The following is a 25301-nucleotide window of genomic DNA, read 5'->3' on the forward strand; positions in this document are numbered from 1 at the left end:
AGCTCTTCATTTCACCAATCTTTGCTATTGTCTTTTTAGTCTCTATTTCACTTATTTCCACTCTGATCGTTATTATTTCCTTCCTTCTACTAACTTTGGGTTAGTAGAACTTGCTCTTCTTTTCCAGTCCCTTTGGGTATAAAGTTAAGCTGTTTGGGATTTTTCTTATTTCTTAAGGTAGGCTTGTATGGTTATGAACTTCCCTCTTATAACTGCTTTTGCAACACCCTATACATTTTTGCTATGTCACATTTGTTTTCATTTGTCTCGAGGTATTTTTTTTATTTCTCCTTTGCTTTCTTCAATGACCCCTTTGTTATTCAGTAGCTTGTTGCTTAAGCTCCTTGTTTTTATGACTTTCTTAGTTTTCTTCTTATAATTTCTAGTTTCATACTATTGTGGTTGAAAAACATGCTTGATTCCAAAATTGTTAAATTTATTGAGACTTTTTTGTGGCCTAGCATGTTATATTTATCCTGGAGAGAGTATCCTTTGCATGTGAGAAGAAATGTATTCTGCTGCTTTTGAATGTAATATTCTGTGTATATCTATTAACTTAGTATTATAGTTTTAATTTTACTACATTGTCTTTTGACCTGTTAGCTTTATAAATGATTATAAATGATTAATTCACTACCTTCACTATATATTTACCTTTTCCAGTGAGATTTTCACTTTCATGTTTTCCTGTCATTAATTAATACCATTTCTTTTCAGCTTAAAGAATCCACCTTAGAGTTTCTCATAAGGCTAGTTTAGCAGTAATGAAGTCCCTTACTTTTGCTATATAGAAACTCTTCATCTCCTTCAATTCTGAATTATAACCTTACTGGGTAGAGTATTCTTGGTTGCAATTTTTTTTTTCATTTAGTATTCTGAATATGTTCTGCCTCTCCCTTCTGCCTTGCAAAGTTTCTGCTGAGAAATCTGCTGATAGCCTATGGGTTTATCTTGGATGTAACAAGTTATTTCTCTCTTGTTGCTTTTACGATTCTCTATAACTTTTAACATTTTAAGTATACCATATTTTGGTGTGAATCTCTTTGGGTTCTTCTTATTTGAAATTCTCTGGACTTCCTGGATATAGATGTCTGTTTACTTCCCCCAGGTTAAGGAAATTTTCAGCCATTCAAATATGTTTTTCTGCCCCCTCTTCTTCTGTGACTCCTATAATGAGAATGTTACTCCACCTGAAATTGTACCAGAGGTCACTTACGTAATCTCCATTTAAAAAAAAAAAAAAAACTCTTCTTTTTGCTGCTTTGTCCAGGTGAATTCCATTGTTCTGTAGTCTAGCTCACTGTCTGACCCACTCTTCTGATTCATCCAGTCTGCTGTTGAACCCCTTTAGTGTATTTCTAAATTAACTTATTCTACTTTAGCTCTGAGACTTCCATTTGGTATTTTCTCTTTGCTGTAGTTCTTACTATGTTCATCCATTCTCCCCCTAAGTCTGGTAAGCATCTTTCTGACCATTACTTTGAACTATTTATCAGGTAATATACTTATTGCCATTTCACTAAGGTCTTTTTCTGGGGTTTTGTCTTCTTTCATTTAAAGATATTCCTCTGTCACATTTTGCCTGATTTTCTGTGTTTTTTTTTTTTTTTTTCCTATGTATTAGGCAAAACAACTACCTTTCCCAAACTTGAAGTAGTAGCCTTGTGCAGGTGATCTGTGAGGCTGAGAAGCACAATCCCCTCTGGCCACTGGTGCCAGGTGCTCAAGTGGAGTGCTAAGTGTGGGCTACGCACCCCTGCTGGCTGTGGTGAGGTCGCAGATATAGCACTGGAGGGGCAGGGCACTCACCTGGCAAGCTGGGGTGGGGTTACAGCTATGGCTAGGGATGGATGGGAGGCTTGCTCAGATGGCTGTGGTGCACCTGTGGTATGGGGGGTTGGGGTGTGCTCAGGTTATAGGAAGACTGCCAAAACTGTCAAAGGAGAATGAGATTGCAAAAACGGCCCCTGCCAGCACTTCTATCCCAGAAAGAGTCCCAAAATGTTCCTGCTTCTCTGTCACTCACTTTAAAAATAGTAAGTGGGTCTCCTTTACACGTGGCCCAGCCACTTTTCAAGGGGCAGCTTTTGCTCTGGGTCCCAGGGTGAGCTGAGTGTGCATGCAAACCCTTTATGAGAAGGTTCTCCATTGCCTAGGTCCTATGGATTTCCTGGACATAATTTCCATTGTTTTCCATTTTGGTGACTCCTCTCTTTGGTGCAGAACCCAAGGACTGGGGTGCCTGATGTGAGCAACATTCTTTACTCCTCAGGTAGTTTCCACATTTTTAAGATCCTTCCTGATTGTGGGTTGCTGCACCAGCGGTGGGGTTTTTGATGAGAGCCAGTTTCTCTCTTTCCTCTACCTATCTCCATGTTGCCTTTATCCTCTGTTGTGGAGATACTGTCTGTCTAGTTCTCAGAACTCTTCCAGAGGAAATTATTGCACATACAGCTGTGGGTCTGTTGTGTCTGTGGGAGGGAGGCAGTTCAGGATCTTCCTACACCTCTATCTTGCCTAAAAAACTTCTATAGGATACCCCATTTTCTCTAATATTCCCCATAAAAATGTCATTATGTAGTAGAACCCACACATCAACCAGCCAGTCACTATTTCCACAGGACCATATTAAAAATAATTGGTTTCATTTTCTTTTATCTCACCGAAAATTAGAAAATATCTTGAATTGCTGTAATAAATGGTAACATTTTTTTTCTAAAAGCCATTCCAAAGTAGGTATGAGTTCTATTTCTTCTACATCACCTATTTTAGTAACCTGCAAATATAAAGCACAAAAATCATGACTTTATTTCTTTAAAAAATATGCACTATTTTCAAGAAATTAAGAAAGCCTATGTTTGCCTCATAACCTACTTGCTTTCATAATTAAGCCTGTTCTATAGATGACCTCCACCACTTCATCTATACCCAAATTTGATTTCCCTTCCCACACTGATTCAATACTTGCCATTTTCTAAGGTATTTCTCATACTCCAATAGAGAAAGAATAAGAGAAACTTCTTCCTCATTCTTAGATACTTCTCACAAATATCTGTTCATTTTTCATTCTCATAATCTGTACGTTTTCTGTAAACGTAATATTTATGAGCTCAATTTTAACTACAGGGGCGTAGTAGTTCCAAAGGGACTAATAATCCCATTACCAAGATACCTTATTTTGACAACCAAGAACCACAGGCCATTATCAAGGAATTCCCTTCCCCAGAGTCACTCTTCCCCATCTGAATGTTAACATTTTCTTCAATTTCTTCTGGAAATAAAAGTATGCCTATATCAGCACATACGTACTTATGTGCACATTTTTGTTTATATAGAAGTTGTTCCTCCCACTTTCAGTTGATAATACACGTCAGAGATATCTCCACATCCACACCTACAGATCTGCTTCATTCAGGTGTAGCCCTGTCCATGCTCAAATACTCTCCCAGCTGGGAGGCTGGGAGAGTAGCGGGAAGCAGACAGACACTAAGAAAATGATCAAAACAAGTAATTCTATAATTACAATTTGCGATATCAGAGCGTCATGTAAGAGTGTAATAGGGGGTTTATACATCTGGCAATGAAGTTTCTGACAAACCTGAGAAAATGCTTTTTTAACTATTATAATTCCTATATGTCAGCAAATCCCTGTAGTCTAGTTTTCTTTAAAAACAAAAACAAAACAAAAAAAACTACACTTGGGGGTGCCTGGGTGGCTCAGTTGGGTTAAAGCCTCTGCCTTTGGTTCAGGTCATGATCTCAGGGTCCTGGGCTCTTTGCTCCGTGGGGGCCTGCTTCCCTTCCTCACTCTCTGCCTGCCTCTCTGACTGCTTGTGATCTCTGTCTGACAAATAAATAAATAAAGTCTTTATTTAAAAAACTACACTTAATAAAGTATTTGAGATAAAAATTATTAAAATTGAATCTTAAACCTTTATCTCTATAAAAAAAGAGAAAAAAACTTGCTGTTAAGTTTCTCCCAAAGAAGATTTTTTTAAAAAGATTTTATTTATTTATTTGACAGAGATCACAAGTAGGCAGGGAGGCAGGCAGAGAGAGAGAGGGAAGCAGGCTCCCTGCTGAGCAGAGAACCCGATGTGGGGCTTGATCCCAGGACCCTGAGATCATGACCTGAGCTGAAGGCAGAGGCTTTAACCCACTGAGCCACCCAGGTGCCCCTCTCCCAAATAAGATCTTAAACATAAACTATCCCTCAAATGACCAGGTTTACCTGAAACACGCAAAGATATTCTAAATTGAATAATATTTTTCCATTATGATTCTAAAAGCTGAAAACACATATTCTGTCTTACCTTTGAGATAAATGATGCAGTAACAATCCAAAATTCTTTGCAGTGTCTAGCTCTGTGGGCAGAGACCACCTGAAGATCATATGGATTATAGAGAATTTGACGATTTTTCCGAGGAAGGCAATATACAAATTCTCCATCATCTGTTAAAGGTTCCTGAGGTTAAAAAAATTTTAATTAACTTGACCAAATGAAGTAATAAAATGGCTGAACAAAGATCACTCAGTAAACTGAAACAATTTTAGATTAAAATTAAGAGTAATATCACTGAAGAAAGCTAACATCAAATTATGTCCAAAGTTCCACAAGATCAATCCTATGAAATATTTAAAATATGTAATTTTCATTCTTACACTGTGGTAAAGCAAGATTCACAAAAACTCCTCTATGTGCCTCCTAATGCGTGCTTATTCACACAAAGAACTTGGCAACGTATCTTTAACACACATGCCCCACTGCCAGTCAGTCTGTCTTCCAACATCAGAAGCTTTTGGAGTGTGTTAATCATTTGTTTTGATAATGATGGTGGCGTAGTATTATAATAATAACTACTATTTGTGAAGTAAATAATAAATAATTTGATAAGTAATAAGTGTTTCGTATACATTATTCACCAGAATTTAATCTCTTAAATTTAATCTTTTAAGGTAGCCACAGGGTTTTTGATCATTTTAGCTCATTAAACAGATGCACAAGTTAATATTTTGAGGAATGAGGCAATTTGGGGAAAGTCACAAAGACGGGAAGGGCAGGTTGAGATGGGAATGCGAGTCACACTGAAGCTGTGCTCTGAGACCCCGTAGTATTACTGGAGCCTCTCTCTTACTCACCAGCCATTCCTGAGAAACCAGCCACTTCATATTAAGAAAATATTTTACATGATATTTATTTTTTTCACCTTTGAGACTTTCTCATTATTAGAATTTAAAAATCTCAGACCCAGTTTTACTTCTTAAAACAGTTTGTGTCCTCGTTGAAGAATGTCACTGTTTCTCCCTAATTGTCCCAGGTGCTCACTGTCTTGTTTATTTTTAGGATTTATTTATTGGGGGAGAGGGGCCAGGCAGAGGGACAAGCAGACTCCCCACTGAACGTAGAGCCTGACATGGGGCTCAATCCCAGGACTCTGAGAACACAACGTGAGCAGAAACCAAGAGTCAGACACTCAACCGACTGCACCACCGGGCACCCCGCACGGTCTTCTTTTGACCACTGAGAGGATATGAACCTGGAAACCTTAAGGAACAAGTTTAAAACTACAAGTAAAATGAAATAAGCCTCAGGTGATGATTTGTATGGTACATGGTTTGGTTACAGTTATGTGGCCACTTGAGCCATTTTTGTTCTGATTACATTACAGGAAGTTGAGGATACTAGAAACTTTTTTTTTTAAGATTTTTAAAATTTATTTATTTGACAGAGAGAGAGAGAGGGAGATCACATAGGCAGAAAGGCAGACAGAGAGAGAGAGGGGGAAGCAGTCTCCCCACTGAGCAGAGAGCCTGATGTGGGGCTCGATCCCAGGACTCTGAGATCATGACCTAAGCCAAAGGCAGAGTTTTACCCCACTGAGCCACCCAGGTGCCCTGAGGATACTAGAAACTTAATGTAGACACAATTATCCAAATGGGTCATGTATGTAATTAAATCATCCACTTACCAGAAGCATAATATATTCCAATGAAATTACTGGTTTTCAATTAAAAGCAAGTAGTTTTTCGTATTCTCAATCCTTTCTTTATAAACAAATGAAACCTCCATTATCAGTGAGTCCAACATCTGGCTCAGCAATGTATTTTCTAAGCCACCATGCCTGCTACATGCCAGACACAAGGCCACCTGCATTCTTCATTTAATTTTCACAGCTCTCTAAGGTTAAGTACTATTATTTCCAATTTAAGTTCAAAGAAGCTAAAGCTCAGAGAGGTCAGGAACTTGCCCAAAACCACACAGTGAGCACATAAACAGAGATGCAAAACTGGGCAACTCTGCTTCCATTATGCATGGTTCCTTGCTTTACATTAATGCTGTCTCTGACAATGATCCAAAGACCGTTTCTCCTCCTGGTAACAGTCTAGAGCAGGGATCAGCAAACTCTGGCCAGACCCAGGTGCCTATTTCTATAATTAAAGTCTCATAGGAACAAAGCCACACCCATTTGGTTATATCTGTTTCCTGTTGCTTTCGCCCTACAGTGAGAGAGCTGAGTAATAACAACAGAGATCAGAGAGCCTGCAAAGCCTAAAATACCACCTGATACTTCTCAGAAAAAATTAGCTGGCCCCTGTTCTAGAACAATGGTTCTTAATTGTGCATCAGAATCATCTGGAGAGCTTCATCAAGTATGGACCCCTGGGTCCACCCCCAGAGTTTCTGATCCACAAGGTCTGGGGTGGAGATGAGAATATGTATGGTGGATGAGCTCCCAGATGCTGCTGGTGTGATCTACCTGGGAACTGCCCTCTTGAGAATCCTGGGTCTAAAAGTAGTTATGATCCTGCCCAATCTTCCATCTCCTGTTATGAAGAAGGGCACCAGAGGCAGACCTCACTCCTCATGGCTGCTCATGCCCTCTGCATGTGAGCCTGCACATGCTAAACCTTCTCCAAAGAGGAAAGGATAAGGAAATACAAAGATAATGAGATAGAAAATTGGGTACCAGGCAGTAAGAACAAGGATACATTGTTAAAGTGAAATGATGCCCAATGCTTTCATAAGCATTTACCATGAAACAATGATGGTAATTTGATATTAATGTAGTAATGGCTAATTTTAATACAATATGTGAGTGAATGAAATTAAGATTAAGGTATAGTTTTAAATATTAACCTTTGTATTACAGAACTGGATAAAATAGAAGAATACCTTTAGAATAATCTTCTGAATTGCAATTTTGGAACTTTTGTGCTCCAAACAGTGCTGTGGTAACATCGTTTGCCAACCAAACTTTTCTCTTAGCCTTATAATATGTCTTGTCACATCATCATCCTCTGGTTCTGGTTTAGAACATTAAAAAAAGAAAGATCTAATATAAGTGTGAGTATGGGCATCACTTAAGGATAATGTATAATATTCCAAATATTTCTACATAGAGAAAAAATTTAAATGGAAACTCATACTTACACAAAGACTATATAATTGGAAGAGAAAATACAGCTTAAAATTCAATTTTAATACAAGCTGGAAAAAAGGAATAATATTTTCCATTTAAAAAAGAGACTACAAAATTTCCACAATTACACAGGTAGTTGTCACAAGAAGACCCTGGAACAGGAGCCAGTTAGAAGGCTTTTCTTAATAAAAGCTTAAGATGATGTGGAAGCAGTAGGATAAGGAAAAAAGTGATGACCATGCAAGATGGAAATATTCTTCCCAAAGAGTCTCATGCAATACACTTCTCTCCTCCTTCCTTTGTTCCTTCCTTCCAAGTAGACTCCACACCCAGCATGCAGCCCAATGTGGGGCTTGAACTCATAACCCTGAGGTCAAGAGTTGGACACAACTAAGTGAGCCACCCAGGTGCCCCTCAGACCTTCTTTCTTGATCTCTTAGCAGCTAGTAATTCTCTTCTTCTTGAAACATTCTCTTTTCTTGGCTTTTATTCACCATGCTCTACAACTTGTCCTCTTAGCCCTTCTTCTTTTCTTGATAAAACTAATCATGGGAAGAGAAGCAACCCAGAAACCATGCTGACAAAACCAACAATGCTAAGAAGTTGTTCAGGATTTCTGGTTCTCTAGAAATCACAAACACCAACTGATAAAAACAGCTTAACTCAGGACTAAACAGGACTTGAACTTTTATATAAAACAAAGTCAGGACCAGTGTACAGTCCTACACAACGCTTAGAGTAAATTCTTTTAATCTTGTGCTCTAGGCAACTCACCTGTCTCACCCTAGTCTAGGCCCTATCAGTTGCTTACACAGGAAAGAAGTTTAAAATACTTAATTGAAAGGAAAGCTAGTTAATATTAGGTGTAGAAGAGAGAAGGGGAGGTGCCGACACTAATGTAAGGGACAGCACAAAGTATTTATGTCTAGCTGAGAGGTAAGCCATACAGACTAGGATATAACAATGTACACCTATCGAAACCATGGTAGTGCGCTTACAACACAGGAAAACAGATCAGTAGAACCAAGTAGAGGCCAGAAATAGGAACATTTACAAAAGACAATCTAGTAAGCAAGAAAAAGGTATTTCAAATCAGTAGAGCAATCATTAGCTGTTCATAAATCATAATGGGAAAGTAGTTAGCCACTTAAAAAACTATGCAATTATATGCAAGTGTAAATTATAGATGAGTTATAGGAGTAAATGTGGAAACAGAAATTACAGAAAATATATGTTCCTGAAAAAGAATTAAAGCATGTTAAAAAAAATAATAAATTTGACTTCTTCAAACTTAGCAATTTATACAGCAGAAAAGCCACCATAAATAAATCTAAAGCATAATTATCAAGTTAGAATGTCTCTAACCTATGTAAGAAGCTAGGGATTAACATCAGATATTTAAAGAGTTCCTACCAATCAATAAGAAATAAACGTTTTGATATAAAGATGAACAATTTATAGGAAAGACAAATGGCCAGTAAACATACCAAAAAATATTCAACCCCATTAGTAATCAGAAAATTGCAAATTAAAATTACAACAAAATAGCCATTCTCACCCATCAGACTTGCAGAAAATTAAGTTAGGAAATATCCACTGGTGGCCAGGGTATTCCTCCTATGCAATACTGCAAAAGCATAAATTAATGCATCCATTCTTGGTGGTGACCTGGCAGATTTAATGAACTGATAGAGACCACTGGAGAACGGAAGCGATTTATGACAAATTTAAAATAACGATTTTTCAGAATAAGTAGTAAATTTAGGGAAAGTATATATCCTCCAAAATGCTGGGGGGAAATTTTTCTAAAATGCCAGATTAATTCAGAAATCAAAGATAGGGATACCTGGGTGGCTCAGTTGTTTAAGCAGCTGCCTTTAGCTCAGGTCATGATCCTAGGGTCATGAGATCAAGTCCCAAGTCAGGCTCCTGGCTCAGAAGGAAGCCAGTTTCTCCCTCTGCCTGCCACTCCCCCAGATTGTGCACTCTCTCGCTCTCTGACAAATAAATAAATAAAATCTTAGAAAGAAAGAAAGAAAATCACAGGTATTTACTAAAATGAGACAATCCAATATGCACCTAACATGGCAGGGTGAGGCACGGTCCTAGCACGCTGGGTGCATGGTGTGAGCCAGGACAGCAATTCTTTCTATCAGAACTACGAAGAGACTAGCCTGTATTCCACTTTCATGGTGGGTCACGAATATAGGTACCAGAAGTAAGGTCAGGAAATTGCAACTTTCAAGAGAAAGTCTTCCAGAAAAAAACCATGGGAAAAAAAAAAAAGCAGCATAAAGACATTTATTTTGTCAATGTAGACACAAGCCTCTATCTTCTGTTAGAGACGCAATGAAATCTCATCAGTGAACACTGGGCTGGGCTCCCAGTGCCCTCCCCTTCTAATCCACAGCTTTGAAAAAGCACTATCACCAGACAGAATCTTCAACAGGAATGACAGTGAAGACAGAGCTTAAGGAGGAGTTCCAGCATTTAAGGGTAAAATCACGTATCTTTACGATGAAAATAAAACCTTTCTTTTAAGAAGTTTAAAACAGGCACCTGGGTGGCTCAGGCAGTTAAGTGTCTGACTAGTGATGTCGGCTCAGATCATGATCTCAGGGTCGTTAAGACAGAGCCCATGTTGGGTTCTGCACTGGTCATGGAATCTGCATGGGACTCTCGCGCTCCCTCTGCCCCTTCCCTCACTCACTCTCTCTCCAAAAAAAGAAAAAAAAAGTTTAAAACAGAACTTCTGCTACCTTGGAGTCAGAGTGTAATTGATATTATCCCACCATGGGACCGTGTCTTCCTAATGAAAGATAATATATAAAAACTGTCAAATGAGCCGCACTGCTGGTAAGTACTGTGTTAGCTCCAAGGAGAAGGGTCACAGCAGACTAGGGACCTCACTGAGAGCTTATAGAAGTTGCATAAATATCAATCTTAACATAAGGACTGAGGGCGGCAAAAAGAGAAAAAGGACATTCTAGACAAAGAATCATCTTAAAAGAAAGAGACAAAGAGTAAATTCCAAAAGCGCCTATCAACATGAATGATCTCAAAAGGACACAATAAAATGTCACATACGTGCATATTTCAAAGCTTTTACTGGAGTATGACATACATACGGATGGTACACATACCATTCAGACATTAATATACCCTGGAGCCAGCGCACCCATCACGAAAGAAAGCATCACCAGCACTGCTGATGTCCGCCTTGAACCTTGCCCAGTTACTATTACCACTTCAGCCCGTTCCCACAAGTCACCACTATCCTGCTTTCTCAGATTAGAGATTAATTTTGCCTAGTGTTTACTCTATAGAAGTGGAATTGTACCATGTGTGTTCTTCCCCATCCAGCTTATTCTGGTCAACAGGGTGTGTGCTTCTGCACAAAATACTGCCACATGTTTTATGGATGTATTAGTTGTCTACTGATGTGGGAGCAACTGTCCTAAAATTTAGAGGTTTAAAACAAAAAAAATTTTTTTTCACAATTTCTACAGGTGAGTAGTTCAGTTTCCCGTGAGGTTGCAATCAAAATACTGAAGGCTCTCCTGGGGCTGGAGGACCCTCTCCCACACAGACATGCTAATATGCCAGGGATCTCAGCTCTTTGCCCAGTGGATGCCTCTATAGGGCCACGTACGTGTGTCACAGGAGAGCACACAGGAGAAGGGATCTCTCTAGGCCTATCAGGACTTCATGACTTCGTCCTGGAGGGCACACGGCATCGTTCCACCATGTTCTACTTTGTACAACTGCAAACTATCACATCCACTGTATTATTAGTTAGAAATGAGTCCACTAAAGTCTGGCATTTATTTAAAGGGAGAGGAGTAAGGCTCTGGCTTTTGAAGGAAGGAGCGTCAAAACATATGTCACAAATTTTTAAACTCCCACATGGACGAATATAAATGTAGACAATACATAAAACCATCCACGGAACGGACAGTCACCCCTGTGAGTGCGACTGCCAGCTGGTGCCACTGTTAACTGTCGACAGGGAGCAGAGAGGGGAGCGCCCTGAGCTACTCTCTGTACTTGGGTACCTGCTCTCCACTGCCGTGTAACAGATTACTGCAAACTGGGTGTTTGTTATCCCACAGTGTCCAGAGGTCAGGTACCTAGCAAATTTTAGCGGGGTCCTCTGCCTAGGGTCTCACAGGGCTGACATGGACATGCTGGCTGATGACCCCTCAACCGGAGACACTGGCTCCAAGCTCCCCTTGGTTGCTGGCAGAACTCGTTTTCTTTGTGGCTGCATGACTGAGGTCCCGGTGTTCCGGCTAACAGTTGACCCAGGTACCACTGTCGGCTACAGAAGTCTAGTTTGGGGTCCTTGCCCCATTGGCCCTCTCCACACATGGCCATCTTTCCCTTTAAAGACGCCAGCATGGCATCTGCTACTGCTCTGGTCTCTTTTAAAGGCTCCTCAGATTAGGGCAGGCTCACCCAGGAAAACCTTCTCTTACAACCTTATTACACCTCAGAAATGCCACACAGACTGACCTCGTCCAGGAGCAACGCTCCATCGCACTTGCAGCTGTGGCTCACATTCGCCAAGAGGGGAGGAGACAAGGCCTGTCAGTTTTGTGCCATCGGAGGCATTCATAATAGTGACTATCTTCTTTTCAGAAAAAGGAAGCCTGTTTAAGTGAGGGGTCCAGAAGTCTACATTTCAATAGCTTTATGACTAATCTGGCTTGGACCATGGTAAATCAGTGAAACATAGAAAAGTTTCCCTTTTCCTGTCAAACTTAAGATACTAATACAAATAAGAATTTCAGGTATATTATCATACGGTTTCACTTACTTGTGGAACATAAGGCAGAGTATGGAAGACATTAGAAGAAGGAAGGGAAGATTGAAGCAGGGGAATTGGAGGGGGAGATGAATGATGAGAGACTATGGACTCTGAGAAACAAACTAAGGGTTTTAGGGGGAGGGGTGTGGGGAGGGGGTGAGCCTGGTGATGGGTATTAAGGAGGGCACGCACTGCATGGAGCACTGGGTGTTATACACAATGAATCTTGGAACACTACCTCAAAAACTAATGATGTACTGTATGGTGACTAACGTAACATAATAAATAAATAAATAAATAAGGATTTCAGGTATAAAGAAAGTATAACCTGGAAAACATGAGAAAAATCAGCTTAAATGAATTATTTGGGGAGTTAAACCCTGTGTCAGAAAAAGACACAAAAGAATTAAATATATATATATATACATATATATATATATATATATATACACACATATACACATATACATATATATATACATATATATATGTATATATATATACCACAAAGTTTTACTAAAAGGATATATATATATATAGATAGATAGATAGATAGATATACCACAAAGTTTTACTAAAGGATAAAACAAAGCCTTACAACTTTATTTAAATTCTATAACCATAACCTTCAGATATTGTTCTTAATTAAGAACATAGTCAATCTATGTTTTTCAATCTATTGATATTCCGGGTTTTCAAAAAGATTTAAAAAAAAGCTAACAGTTCTCTAAGCAACCAAACACATAAAATTCGGTAAGACTGTTTCTTCTAAAGTCAGTGTCCTACTCACACACATAAAACCACAGAATTATCTGAAAGAAAATGTCATGTCTTCCAAACAAGCTGTCTACCTGTTGTATCATAGGACACAAGCCTTTTCTTCTTAACTTTTGGACAAGGGTGAGTCTGATCCTTTTTTCCCTTTGATTTCTCTTTCTTCTTAGGAGAAACTGGTTCTGAAGGATCTTGCTGAGTTCCAGTTTTTTGGAAGTAATCTGAAAATAAAAGCATTATTAACTGAGTAACCAGCAAGAGCTATAAATAATACCACAGCCATTCTCCACGCCAGGCCATACAGGGGATCATGACACAGTGTCAATTTTTAAGAGTACAGGCTCTGAGTCAGATGCCTTCATTCCAACCAGTTACAAGCTTTGCCACTCAGTGCTGTGATTTAACTCTGTAAGTAGCCCGTCAGCCTTTCTTTACCCACCTGTGAAATGGGGACTGTTATAGTGAGAACCTCATAGAGTGTTACAAGGATTAAGTTAGTTAATATGTTTAAAGCATACAGTCAGGGGTGCCTGGATGGTTCAGTCAGCGAAGCGTCCACCTTTGGCTCAGGTCATGATCTCCAGGTCCTGGGACGGAGTTCTGCCTTAGCCTCTCTGCTCAGCGGGGAATCTGCTTCTCCCTCTGCCCCTCCCTCTGCCCCTCCCCCTGCTTGTGCTCACTCTCTCTCTCTGTATCTCTCAAATGAATAAAATATTTTTAAAAAAGCACACAGTAAGCACTTACAAAGATAAATATTAATTCTATCATTACAATAAATGTGAATTCTCGTGTGAAAAACATTAACAAAAGCTTTTTATCAGGGAGGGCCTACTCTCCCCAGAGTACAGCCCTGCCATTCTGGTGGCTGACACAACACCCCGCCCCACTCTCTAAACACCCTCTCATCTCTAGTGCGCTTCAACCAACCCCTCCCGAGATCACCCCTGAGAGCCCATCATCACCAGCCTCTCCTTCCAGCCTGCTTGGCACTCCCGACATCACCATTTTTTTCTTGACGTCCTTGGCACCTCCAGTTCACGGCCCCATGACTATCTACCCATCACCCTTCTGCTTCTTTGCATCTTTCTTTTGATCCCCCTGAAATTATGTTGTCTTTCACTGATACTCTTGACAGAGCCTCAACTCTCACTCTTGATCTCATCTCCGTGGCAGAACTGCGGCCCTGGAAGATGCCAGCTCTACGTGCTCAGTGTGCCTGCGTTTGCACACCTCAGAGCTGTTACACAAAGGCCCAAACGGGACTGGATTGAAATCGACTTTAATTTATTACAAATAGCCCCTGAACACTAATGTGAAATCTTACCATTTGCCTGGCTCCCTTGCTCTTCTGGCTTTGAACGGCTAGCTCAGATGCACCTCAAACCCCAGCACCTTCACCTTCCCACCCCTCCACTTCGACGGATCTTCATGCCTACTACCCAGGGCACGCAAAGGCATCGGACGGGAATTCCTTCAACATGCTTGTGCTAAGTAAGCCAACAAACACACCCCAGCAGTATCCTTTCCTCCTGCCCCTTCTGACTTCATTAGGGAGGTGTTTCTCCTCCCATCCACATCAATCCTTTCCACCCTTGTTTGCAACCCAACCCCTAAAGCCTACTCTACTAATTATTCCTCTTTCCCTTCTCATATCAAGCTCCCACCATCAAGCCTGAGCTGCCAGCAAGCCTCACCCATTCCTAGACACATTTCCCTCTAGTTGGTGAATTCTATCTTGCCTTTCTTCACAGTCATACTTCTCAAAAGAGTTGCATGTGCTCACTATTCTATTTCTTCATCTGCTCCCACTTCCTAATCTAGTCTAGTTGAGTTTCAGACTTCCACTTAAATAGCACTCAAGTGACCATATAAATTCAATGGGGATTTTCAGTCCCCAGTCCCCATTTGACTGAGTATTATTACCTTCGACTGTTCCTTCTTTTTGTAAAATTGAGATATAATTGACAAATAACATTATTAGTTTCAGCTATACAACAGAGTATAATATTTGTACATATTGCAAAAAGATCATCACAACATTCATCACACAGTTGCAATTTTTTTGTGGTGAGAACTTTTAAGATTTACTGTCAGCAAATTTCAAATTTACAACACACTTTTGTTAACATTCACCATGCTGTGCATCAGTCCCCATAATTTATAACTCCAAGTTTGTACATTTGACCACCTTCCCTCATTTTACCCACTCCCAACCCCTGCCTCGGGCAACCACCAACCTATTCTCTGTATTCATGAGTTTAGATTCCACATACAAGTGAGATCATATTGTATTTGTCTTTTGATGACTTGTTTCACTTGGCACAGTGCTGTCAACATCCATCTGTTTGTCACAAATGGCAACGATTTCATTTTCTTACGGCTGAATAATCTTCCACTGTATATACGTATCGCAGCTTCTTCATCCATCAATAGTTTATTTCTGTGTCTTGTAAATAATGTAGCAATGAACATGGGGATGTAATGCATCTTTCTGAGTTGGGTGTTTTCATTTCTTTTAAATAAATATGAAGAAATGCAATTACAGGATCATATGGTATTTCTAAGCCTTGAGGAGCCTCCATACTATTTTCTGCAGTGGCTGCCTCAACTTACATTCTCACCAAAAGAGCATGAGGGTTCCCTATTCTCCACACTGTCCCCAACACAAGCTATCTCTTCTCTTTTGATACTAGCCATCCTAACAGGTGTGAGGTTATAGCTCATTGTGGTTTTGATTTGCATTCCCCTGATAATTACCTGTTGGCTGTCTGCATGTCTTTGGAAAAAAGTCTATTCGGGTCCTCTGCCCATTTTTAATTGGAGTTTTGGTTTTTTGGCTATTGAGTTGTAGAAGTTCTTTATGTATTTTGGATATGAACTCCTTATTAGATACATAATTTGCAAATATTCTTCTTCCATTTCATAGCCTTTTCATTTTGGTGTTTTCCTTCACTGTGCGGAATTTTTTTGGTTTGATGTAGTCCCACTTGTTTATATTTGCTTTTGTTGCCTTTGCTTTTAGTGTCAAATGCAAAAACAGATCATGGCCAAGACAAATATCCAGGATGTTTCCACCAATGTTTTCTCTTAGGAGCTTCATGCTTTTAACGTATTGCTGAATTTGGTTTGCTAATATTTTACTGAGAATTTCTGCATGTTCATCAGGGATGTTGACCTGTAATCTCCTTTTCCTGCGGCATCTTTGTCTGGTTTTGATATCAGGGTAATACTGACCTTGTAAACTGAGTTTGGAAGTGTTTTCTTATTTTGGGGAAGAATTTGAAAAGGATTAGTATTAACTCTTCTTTGAATGTTTGGTAGAATTCACCATTGAAGCCAACTGATCTAGACTTGTTTATTGGGAGGTTTTTGATTACCAATTCAAATTCTTAATACTAATTAGTCTGTTCAAATTTTCTAATTCCTCATGACAGTCTTGGTAGGTTGTACATTTCTAGGAATTTATATATTTATGCTGGGTTATCCAATTTGTTGGTGCATAATTGTTCATAGTGTCTCTTTGTACCATGGTATCTGCTATACCATCTCCTCTTTCATTTAAGTCTGTGTGTGTGTGTGTATGTGTGTGTGTGTGTGTGTGTGTAGGTGAGATTCTTGCTAAACGTCTGTAACTTTATCTTTTCAAAGAACCATCTTTTAGTGACATTGATCTTTTCTGTTGTCTTTTTAGTCTCAATTTCTTTTATTTTTGCTCTAATCTATTCTTTTTTTTTTAAGACTTTATTTATTTATTTGACACAGAGAGAGAGAGATCACAAGTAGGCAGAGAGAGGTGAGGGGAAGCAGGCTCCCTGCTGGGCAGAGAGCCTGATGCAGGGCTTGATCCCAGGATCCTGAGATCATGACCTGAGCCAAAGGCAGAGGCTTAACCCACTGAGCCACGCAGGCACCCCTGATCTCTGTTCTTTCTTTCCTTCTACTAACCATTGGCTTTGTTTGTTCTTTTTCTACTTCCTCAACTGAAATTTTTCTCATTTATCAAAATAGATGTGTGATGCTATGAAATTCTCTCTTCTAATTGCTTTGCTGTATCCTTTAAGTTCTGGTATGCTGTATCTCCATTTTCATTTGTCTCAGGCATTTTTAAAAATTTCTCCTTTGATTTTTTTTCTCTGGCTCTTGGTTGTGTATTTGTGTGTTTAAGATTTTATTTGAGAGAGAGCATGCACAAGCAGGAGTGGCAGAGAGAGAGGGAGAAGAGCCATGCGGTACTTGATCCTACGACCCTGGGACCATGACCTGAGCTGAAGGCAGATGCATTAACCCACTGAGGCACCCAGGTGCCCCATCTTCCAATCTATTCTTAATCTATAGCCAGAGTGATCTCTGCAAAGCAGAAATCTGATCATGTTAACTCTTTGTGTAAAGCCTTCCTGTGGCTTTTATCTTCACGGTATAACGCCCTGATCCTTAACAAAGCCAATGAGCCGTTGCTCCGCCTGGCCCTTGTATTCCTATCCAGCCTTATATTCCTATCCAGCCTTGCATTTCTGCCCCTCTTTACTGAGGTAAGTAACAGAAGGGTCAGAGGACTTCTACTTTCCACTTTGCTGGAAAGGAAGCTACGTCAGGCCTGCAAACACTTAACTAGAAGGTCCAGGCACTCCCTCTGTTTTAATCCGTCAGAGAAAAGAGTCTCGCCCAACACATGCCAAAGTTCTTAGGCTCCTTCAGAAAATCAAACATACCCATGTTCAGACACAGACTAAAGACAATTACAGGAAGTACCTACATGCTCTGGGTATATACTTAATAAGAAATATAAGAAGAAATTATTGCTATTTAAAATCATCAAGCTGTAGTCTAGTCCACAGAGAGAACACTAATTTTGGCAGAACCCAAAACACCTGAAAAGCAACAATATTTAAAGGTCAGAGGAATAAAGATCCATGAAAGAGACCAAAAGAGAGGAGACAGAAAAGTACAAAGAAAGCCAAGAGATAGTTTCCTCAAAGTCAAGGGGAAAGAAAGGAAGGAAGGGGCTCCTGAGTTGGTTTATTCGAGACAGGTAAGCCTGCAGTAGGTTTGTGCACTGACAAAGAGCTGTTAGAATGGAAGACGACCCCACATTCCTGAGCATGTGGCAGAAAAGGAGCTCCAGAAGTGAGACAAATACAGAAATGGGGCTGGGGAGCTGCAGGTTACAGGTTTCCCTTTGATTCCTTCTATTTTTATTATTATTTTTTTAAAGTAGGAAGCATAATCGAGGAGGAGAGGCTTATGGTTAAACTGTGACAGTGTAAAGAGATGCGGTGAATAATGAGAGGCAAAGCTGAACGGAGGCATAAAAGGGCCCCAGGCAGTGTTGAGCACCCCCGCCCCCCAACCACTGCTGGAGACCACGATTCGCGAAGAACAAACCCACAGGAGTGTGACAGTTTTCTGCAAAAAGGCTTACTGTACGGGGTGGAGGCAGGCAAAATTGACAATTCTGCTGATTAGAGTTGCAGTTCTGCCAACCCAGGAGCAGAGGAGAGAAGTGGGAGGGGTTAAGGACGCTGCTAATAGGCTGCTGGAGGGAGAAGGGGGCCATGGAAGGAGACCAAAGACCAACCTTCAGAAAAGCGAGGAAAGGAAAGAGCTGGATAAAAAAGGAAGTGTGGTGAAAAACTGCTTTACATACTCTGCTGATGGTGCAGTTGGGACAGGTGGAGGGAAGGATGACAAACAGCAGGAGCATGGGGAGGAGGAGCAGGGCCCTGACAGATAAGCACACAGAGGTCACAGACCAGCCAGAAGGCACCGGGGCCTTCAGGGAACGTGACCCAACTTTAGGGTCCTCACCTCACACAAACCCCGAAAAAGATGACATGCAAAGAAGAGTGATGGCAACTCTAAGTTGCTCCAGAAATGTCAGATATTCTTGGCAGTGGGAACAATACCACTGTTGTTATTTTATAGTGATGACCAGTATTTAGATTATGGTCCTTTAAGAGACAAGCTCTGTATCGGAAGATCTCACCGACAGTCCTGGTTAACGAAATCGATAAAGCACCAACTCGTACTTTGAAAGTAGATTAGTATCGCAATGCAGCTCACTGCATTGGTTTTTTAAGTTAATGCAATGACAACTTCCTTCCATGTTCATAAAAGAAAACATAGATTGGCTTGCCTGGATAGTAGTAATCTTGATAGAGTTCGGTTTCCTCTGACTTCAGGGCAGAAAGTGTTCTGAGTGTTTGGTATTTCGAGGTTTCTTTTTCTGCTGCTTTAGCTGGTTGGTATTCTGATGGTGTGACATCTTCATATTCTTGCTCTTCTTGTTTCTGAAGCCTAGTATGACAAAGAAAGTAAGATGCTGTGGTCAACAGCCTCTAGGACTTAAGTTTAAATCTTTACACTGTACTTTACAATACAGTATCTATCCTTTCAAACAATGTTTTTAAAGATTTTATTTATTTATTTGAGAGAGAGAAAGAACACAAGCAGGGGGGGGAGCACTAGAGGGAGACGGAGAAGTAGGCTCCCCGCCGAGCAGGGAGCCCGATGTGGGACTCAATCCCAGGACTCCAGGATCATGACCTGAGCTGAAGGCAGACACTTCCACTGAGCCACCCAGGCACCCCTTTCAAACAATTTTTGATACGCTTTTTAAAAAGTAGCTCTGAGGGCACCTGGGCGGACTTATTGAGTTAAGCGAATGACTCTCGATCTGAGGTCAGGTCTTGATCAGGGTTGTGAGTTCAAGGACCGCCCTGGGCTCCATGCTGGGTGCAGAGCCTACTTAAAAGTTAAGACATTTTTAAAAGTAAATAAATAAATAATTAAAAAATATAGAAAGCATATCTGAAACAAGGAGAGTCTAGATAAATGTAAAAGAGGTCTGATATTGTCATGGCTGGAAAGGACTTAAGAATCGTCATCTAACTTAAAAGAAGGAAGAAATGTAAACCGATTAGCAGCAGTGTGAGGTCAAAATAGTTTTTGAAGTTCTATACTCACATATTACCTTTCCTTATAAAACCAACACCAACAACAACCCTTACCAAGACTAAAACCAAAACCTTTTCATGATACATTAGCTAACTGCCTATTTGTAAATGTTAAAAAAAAAAAAAACCCTTTCCATAAGAGCAGAATCCACAATCAGTGCCTACAGCTGACTTACGTAGCAGAGCACGTTTTTGCAAGGTGGAGGAAATGCAGGGTTCCGAAGAGCCTCACGCGCCGCTCGGTGGGCAAAACTCCCCACTGGTGTATTAAACGAAAATATGTAATCACATGAATAAGGAGGCGAACTTTCTCTTCAAAGACAGAGGCAACTTCTTCGCACTTGCTCGTGGAGACTGGTATCAGGTATTCTTAAACCCTTCTCCCTGGAGCGCTCTGAGTCCCTTTTGGTTTATAAACACCTTGAACAGTTTCCTCTTCACTGAAATGTCTAATCCACATCCTTTCTTTTTTTAATAATGAATTATATACTATTTTCTCAACAATGTTTAGGAGTTCTTTTCACATTTTATATAGTAATCTTTTGTCATTTTACATGTACTGAAAATCTCTTCTGGTTTGGACTCAACTTTTCATATTCTTGATGAAGTCTTCATAAATCTAAATTCTTACTTTAATATAACCTAATTTATCTATCTTTGCATCTCCAATTTGTGTTTACTTTTAAGAAATCTGTCCTTACTCCAATATTAACAAAACTCTTTTTCACTTTTACCAAATAGTTTAAAAGTTTTGCCTTTTGCAAGTCTTACACTTCATCCTTGAGTCTGGGCTATGATGTGAGGAGCAGATCCAATTCTCCCCACCCCCACCCCATAAGGATATGCAATTGTCACCACACATTACTAACACCCCTACCTTTTCTTCCCTGACTGTAACTCCAGATATAAAATTATATACAAGTCTGCATCACTCCAAATGTATACAATTATCTACCCCTGGTTCTTTATTTTTGTCTATCCTCGTTTTTCTGTCCCACTGCTTTAATTACTAGAGTTGTCATAGCTATAAGTTCATGCCTTCAAATTTCTTTTTCTTAAAGAGTGCTTACATATCTTTGGCCTTTTGCTTTTCCATATAAATTTTGTTGCATTCTCAATTAAATTTTGTAATCTCTCTACAAAGATCATACTGATGCTTTTTCCTAGGTACTGGATTTTTTATTACTATTACAAATGGTAGTGATGGTTAAAATTAAATTTTCAATCTACTGCTGGACTATAGGAATGAAATTCACTTACACTGATTTTAATCTAGAAGTCTTGCTAAATTAAATTCACTTAATTATAAGGGGCCTTTGGCTCAGGTCATGATCTCAGGGCCCTGGGATCGAGCCCCTCATCTCTGCTCAGCAGGGAGTCTGCTTCCCCGTCTCTCTCTCTGCCTGCCTCTCTGACCACTTATGATCTCTCTCTGTCAAATAAATAAATAAAATCTTTAAAAAAAAATTTGCTTCAGAATGTAAAAATAAATAAATAAATAAAAATATTTGCTTCAGGTTTTTGGTAAATGCCTTTCATCATGTAGTTTGCTAAGGGTTTTTTTTTTATCATGAAGAGATAATGCATTTTATCAAATACTTTCTTCCTTTAATCTATTAATGGTAATTGATTTTGATGCATTTTCCAATGTTAAACTAACCTCGCAGTTTTTAGACAAGCTGCTCAATCCGATCTTGGTGTATCATCCAATTTAATATGCTACTATATAACCTGCAGGTTAGCATTTTATTTCGGGTTTTCTGCTTCTAAGAATGTGAATGAAACTGATTTAAACAGGGGTGCTGGGTGGCACAGTGGGTTGGGCGTCCTGACTCTTGGTTTCCGCTCAGGCTGTGTCCTCAAGGCCATGAGATCGAGCCCCACCTCAGCTCCGAGCTCAGCACAGGGTCTGCTTAAGTTTCCCTCTCAGCCTCTTCCCTTTCTGCCTCCTTTTGCCCCGCCCTCCATGTGCATGCATGATTTAGGGACTATTTTCTCTTTTTCTCTGTATAAGATTGGAATTCTCCATTTCTTGAGTTTCTTTTAGAACTTATAAACCTGGTAGAAACTCAAAAACTCTGGAAATCTGCCTGAGCCTAGTATGTGTGGTGGTGGTGGTGGGGAGTTGGGGAGGTGGTCATGATTCATAACTACAAACTCGACAATTTTAGTGGATGAAAAGGAATGAAATCTTGCCATTTGCAATGATGTGGCTGGAACCAGAGAGTACTGTGCTAAGCAAAATAAGTCAGAGAAAAACAAATACCATATGATTTCACTCATATGTGGAATTTAAGAAATAAATCAAATGAGCAAAGGGGAGCAAAAATGAGAGAGAGCCAAATCAAGAAACAGACTCTTAACACTGATGGTACCAGAGGGGTGGGGGTTGGGGGGGGCTGGGCAGAACAGGTGATAGGGATGAAGCACCTGTCTTGATGAGCACTGTGTCCCATGGAGGTGCTGAACCACTATATTGTACACTGTATGCTAACTAACTAGAATTTAAATAAAAACAGAAAAGTTCCCCTTGCCTATTACTTATTGAGCCTATTTTGTTCATACTTTTCTTAAAACTTCTACATTTTGTTTCAGACTAATTGCCATGAAAGAGTTAATTTTCTTATCTCTTTAACTGCAGATGGCTCTGCTCTGAGGGTCTCCCATTCTGGCCTCCTGAGTAGTGCTCACCAGACCCACTGCCCCGCCCCCCTGCACATACGAAGAGAGCACATGCTAAGCGGTGTTGAGCTGTGCAATGTCACAGCCTAACCGTCCATGGGTGACTCTCTTTTTCCTGCTCTGGTCTGTCAAAGATCTGCCAATGTGATTGACAGCTGTTGCTTTTCCTGATTTTTCTCTCTCTTTGATTTCTATTTTCTTAGTTTTTGATACTGTTTATCTTCTTCCCTCGATTTTCTTTTGGCTTATTCTGTTCAATTTCTCCCTTTAACTTCTTAGAATGGATCATTACCTCATTAATTTTTCAGCCTATCTTACTAATGTAAGCTATAGGACTATAAACTCTCCACACAATAGAATAGGCACCACCACACCACCTCTAAGTGTGATAGGATTAGTGGGCCAGGTTCAGCAACTACCTCTCTTCTCTGTTTCTTGCTTTTCTAGACTTAGTTCTACTTTGTTTCCTCCTGGGTGCGGGTGGGGGAGTCTTTCAGAAAAGTTTGTTTGTCAAACATCATGTTTCATTTCCAAACCACAGAGTGGTTTTCCTAGTTAATCTCTTGTAACTGATGTCTACAGTGATCAAGGAGTATGTGATCTATTGAGATGTCTTGAGAATTTGTTTACAAACAAGTTTTATGGTCTCAAATGGTGAAGTCTTGTAATTGTTCCCTATGACCCAGAAGATAATATGGAAGCATCTTTTTTCTTTCATCTGTTGGTACCCTTTTGCTTCCCAAGATGTTTCCACATGCATTTAATCCAGTCTGACATTTTTTAAAAAACCAATAATCAAAGTCTAGCCCATTTGCATTTACTGTTATTACAGGCATTTTGGGAATTTATTTCTATCTTATTTTTGTCTCCTAACATAAACCTTTTCTTATCTTTACTCTCATACCTTCTATACCTTTCCCTTTTCCCTTGCGGAGAACTTCATCAGCTTTATCTTTCACCTATTCTATCTCCATTTCTGCTATTATATATTTAATTTCCAAAAGCTATTTTTTTTTCTCCAAATGTCCCCTATTTTTTATTCTCTTAAAGCTATTTTCTTCGGTCACCTGACAATCCAGGATAGACCTGTGCTGGTTGTTACTGAACATTTCTTCTCCCTGTAGGGTCTATTTTCTCCAGGTTTCTGTGATTTGAGTTTCCCTCAAGCTATAAGCTTTCCTCAAATGATCATGGGTCATCTGTTCGTATTTAAGAATCATCACTGAGGTAGCAATGAGACCACTCTTCATGCACTGACAGGAATCTGCCAACTGCCAGATTTCACTGCGGGGTAATGCTTAGTTGAGGTTTTCCCAACTGGCTTTCCTAGAGGCTGGCCAGTTTCCCAGGGCACAACGTGCTTAGATTTTGGCCGCGAGCTTCCTAGAAGACTAGCAGAGGAAGAATACTAAGGTCCCCTATGATTTGGGTACGATAATGGGTGCCATACTCTCACGGCGTCTGGTGTCCCTGCATCCTGGATGTCTTCTGCTGGAATGAAGGAAGGAATACTCTCTTGGCTGAGAGAGGTTAAGGAAAGGGATCTGCGCTCTAAGCACTGCTTCTGTGAACTTCCAGGTTACTGCTTTTGCTGCTGCTGCCACCTGGAGAGTATCCTTCCAGGAGGGTGGGGGGGGGGGGTGTAGGGGCAGCAGGCAAGAAGCCGCTACCTCTGGGCTTTACCCCTGCCACCTTAGGTTTGTACCGTTCGCTCTGCAAAATTAGTGATCACTTGTCCTTCCATTTCTGAGCTTCCAAAAAGACACTGGCCGCTCTTTTGTCTTTTGTGCTTTATGTCTCTTCTTGCCTTCTCTTGTGGATTTATTCTTTTTGATCATTTGGTGGGATTTCAGGAAGGAGAGCAGTAAGAGCATAAGTTCAACCCATCAGACTTAATAGAAGTCAAGTTTCTTCAAGCACTTCCTCACTCCATTATACTCTTCCTGAGTGGACACTGGCCCACCAAGAGGAATGTGAAAAAGGAAGCAAGCATATGAATCTCTCTGACCTCTTCTCCATCTGCCCACACCTAACCACCTTTGGCCCTCCTGGGATCTTCCCAGCTGTTGGTTAACTTCTCATTTCCAGCAACTTCCTTCTCATCTTTTTGGTATATCCAAGACTGGTCTGGGGGAAGGAGCCGATGTTAATCTGCCTATCTTATCAGGAACCTCTCCCTAAGGTTTGCTAAACTCCGGCACCCTCATCCATTCCTCATAAGACACTGTCCATTCTTCATTGTCAGAATGACTTACCACTATTACCACATGTTGTTGAAATTTTAATTTTATTAGATTTTATCTTACCTTTCTTTTGTGTTGCTTTTCTCCTTGTCCATGTCTTGATTTATTGTTGTCAAATCAACTGGTATATTTTTGGTATTTTTTTCCTAGACAGAACTATGAGGTAACAGGCTGTAAGAAATATGTTCACATTACTTTTTAAACATAAAAGATGCTTTCACAGCTGTGACTGTCGGTTTCAAAACTGCAAAAAAGTTGGTTCTCAAGTTCCCACTAGGCTTAATTGAATATCTCCATCACCTTCAAGTGTTTCCACCATATATGGTGATTCCCAGACCCTTCACTATGCTAGTTACCCTTCCCAGGGGCAGCCTCCATACTGTCTACCTCCATCTCTAAGGCAAGGTTTTCTTTCTT

The 25301-nt window shown here is 40.1% G+C and overlaps 1 protein-coding gene across 1 annotated transcript in view; it reads right to left on the reverse strand.

Annotated features, from left to right (window-relative positions):
• Window positions 1–25025, reverse strand: part of DNAH14 (dynein axonemal heavy chain 14) — a 326637-nt gene extending 301612 nt beyond the window's left edge. Inside the window, exons 1-6 of the mRNA XM_047705359.1 lie at window positions 24948–25025; window positions 19140–19300; window positions 13084–13227; window positions 7176–7306; window positions 4314–4466; window positions 2664–2776 (exon numbers count right to left, since the gene is read on the reverse strand). Coding sequence (XP_047561315.1) covers window positions 2664–2776; window positions 4314–4466; window positions 7176–7306; window positions 13084–13227; window positions 19140–19300; window positions 24948–24979 — 734 coding nt within the window. The 5' untranslated portion in view covers window positions 24980–25025. The remainder of the gene's footprint in view (window positions 1–2663; window positions 2777–4313; window positions 4467–7175; window positions 7307–13083; window positions 13228–19139; window positions 19301–24947) is intronic.
• Window positions 25026–25301: the final 276 nt, after the last annotated feature.

This window comes from Lutra lutra, chromosome 15, assembly GCF_902655055.1.
Source record: "Lutra lutra chromosome 15, mLutLut1.2, whole genome shotgun sequence".
Classification (NCBI taxonomy): Eukaryota; Metazoa; Chordata; class Mammalia; order Carnivora; family Mustelidae; genus Lutra; species Lutra lutra.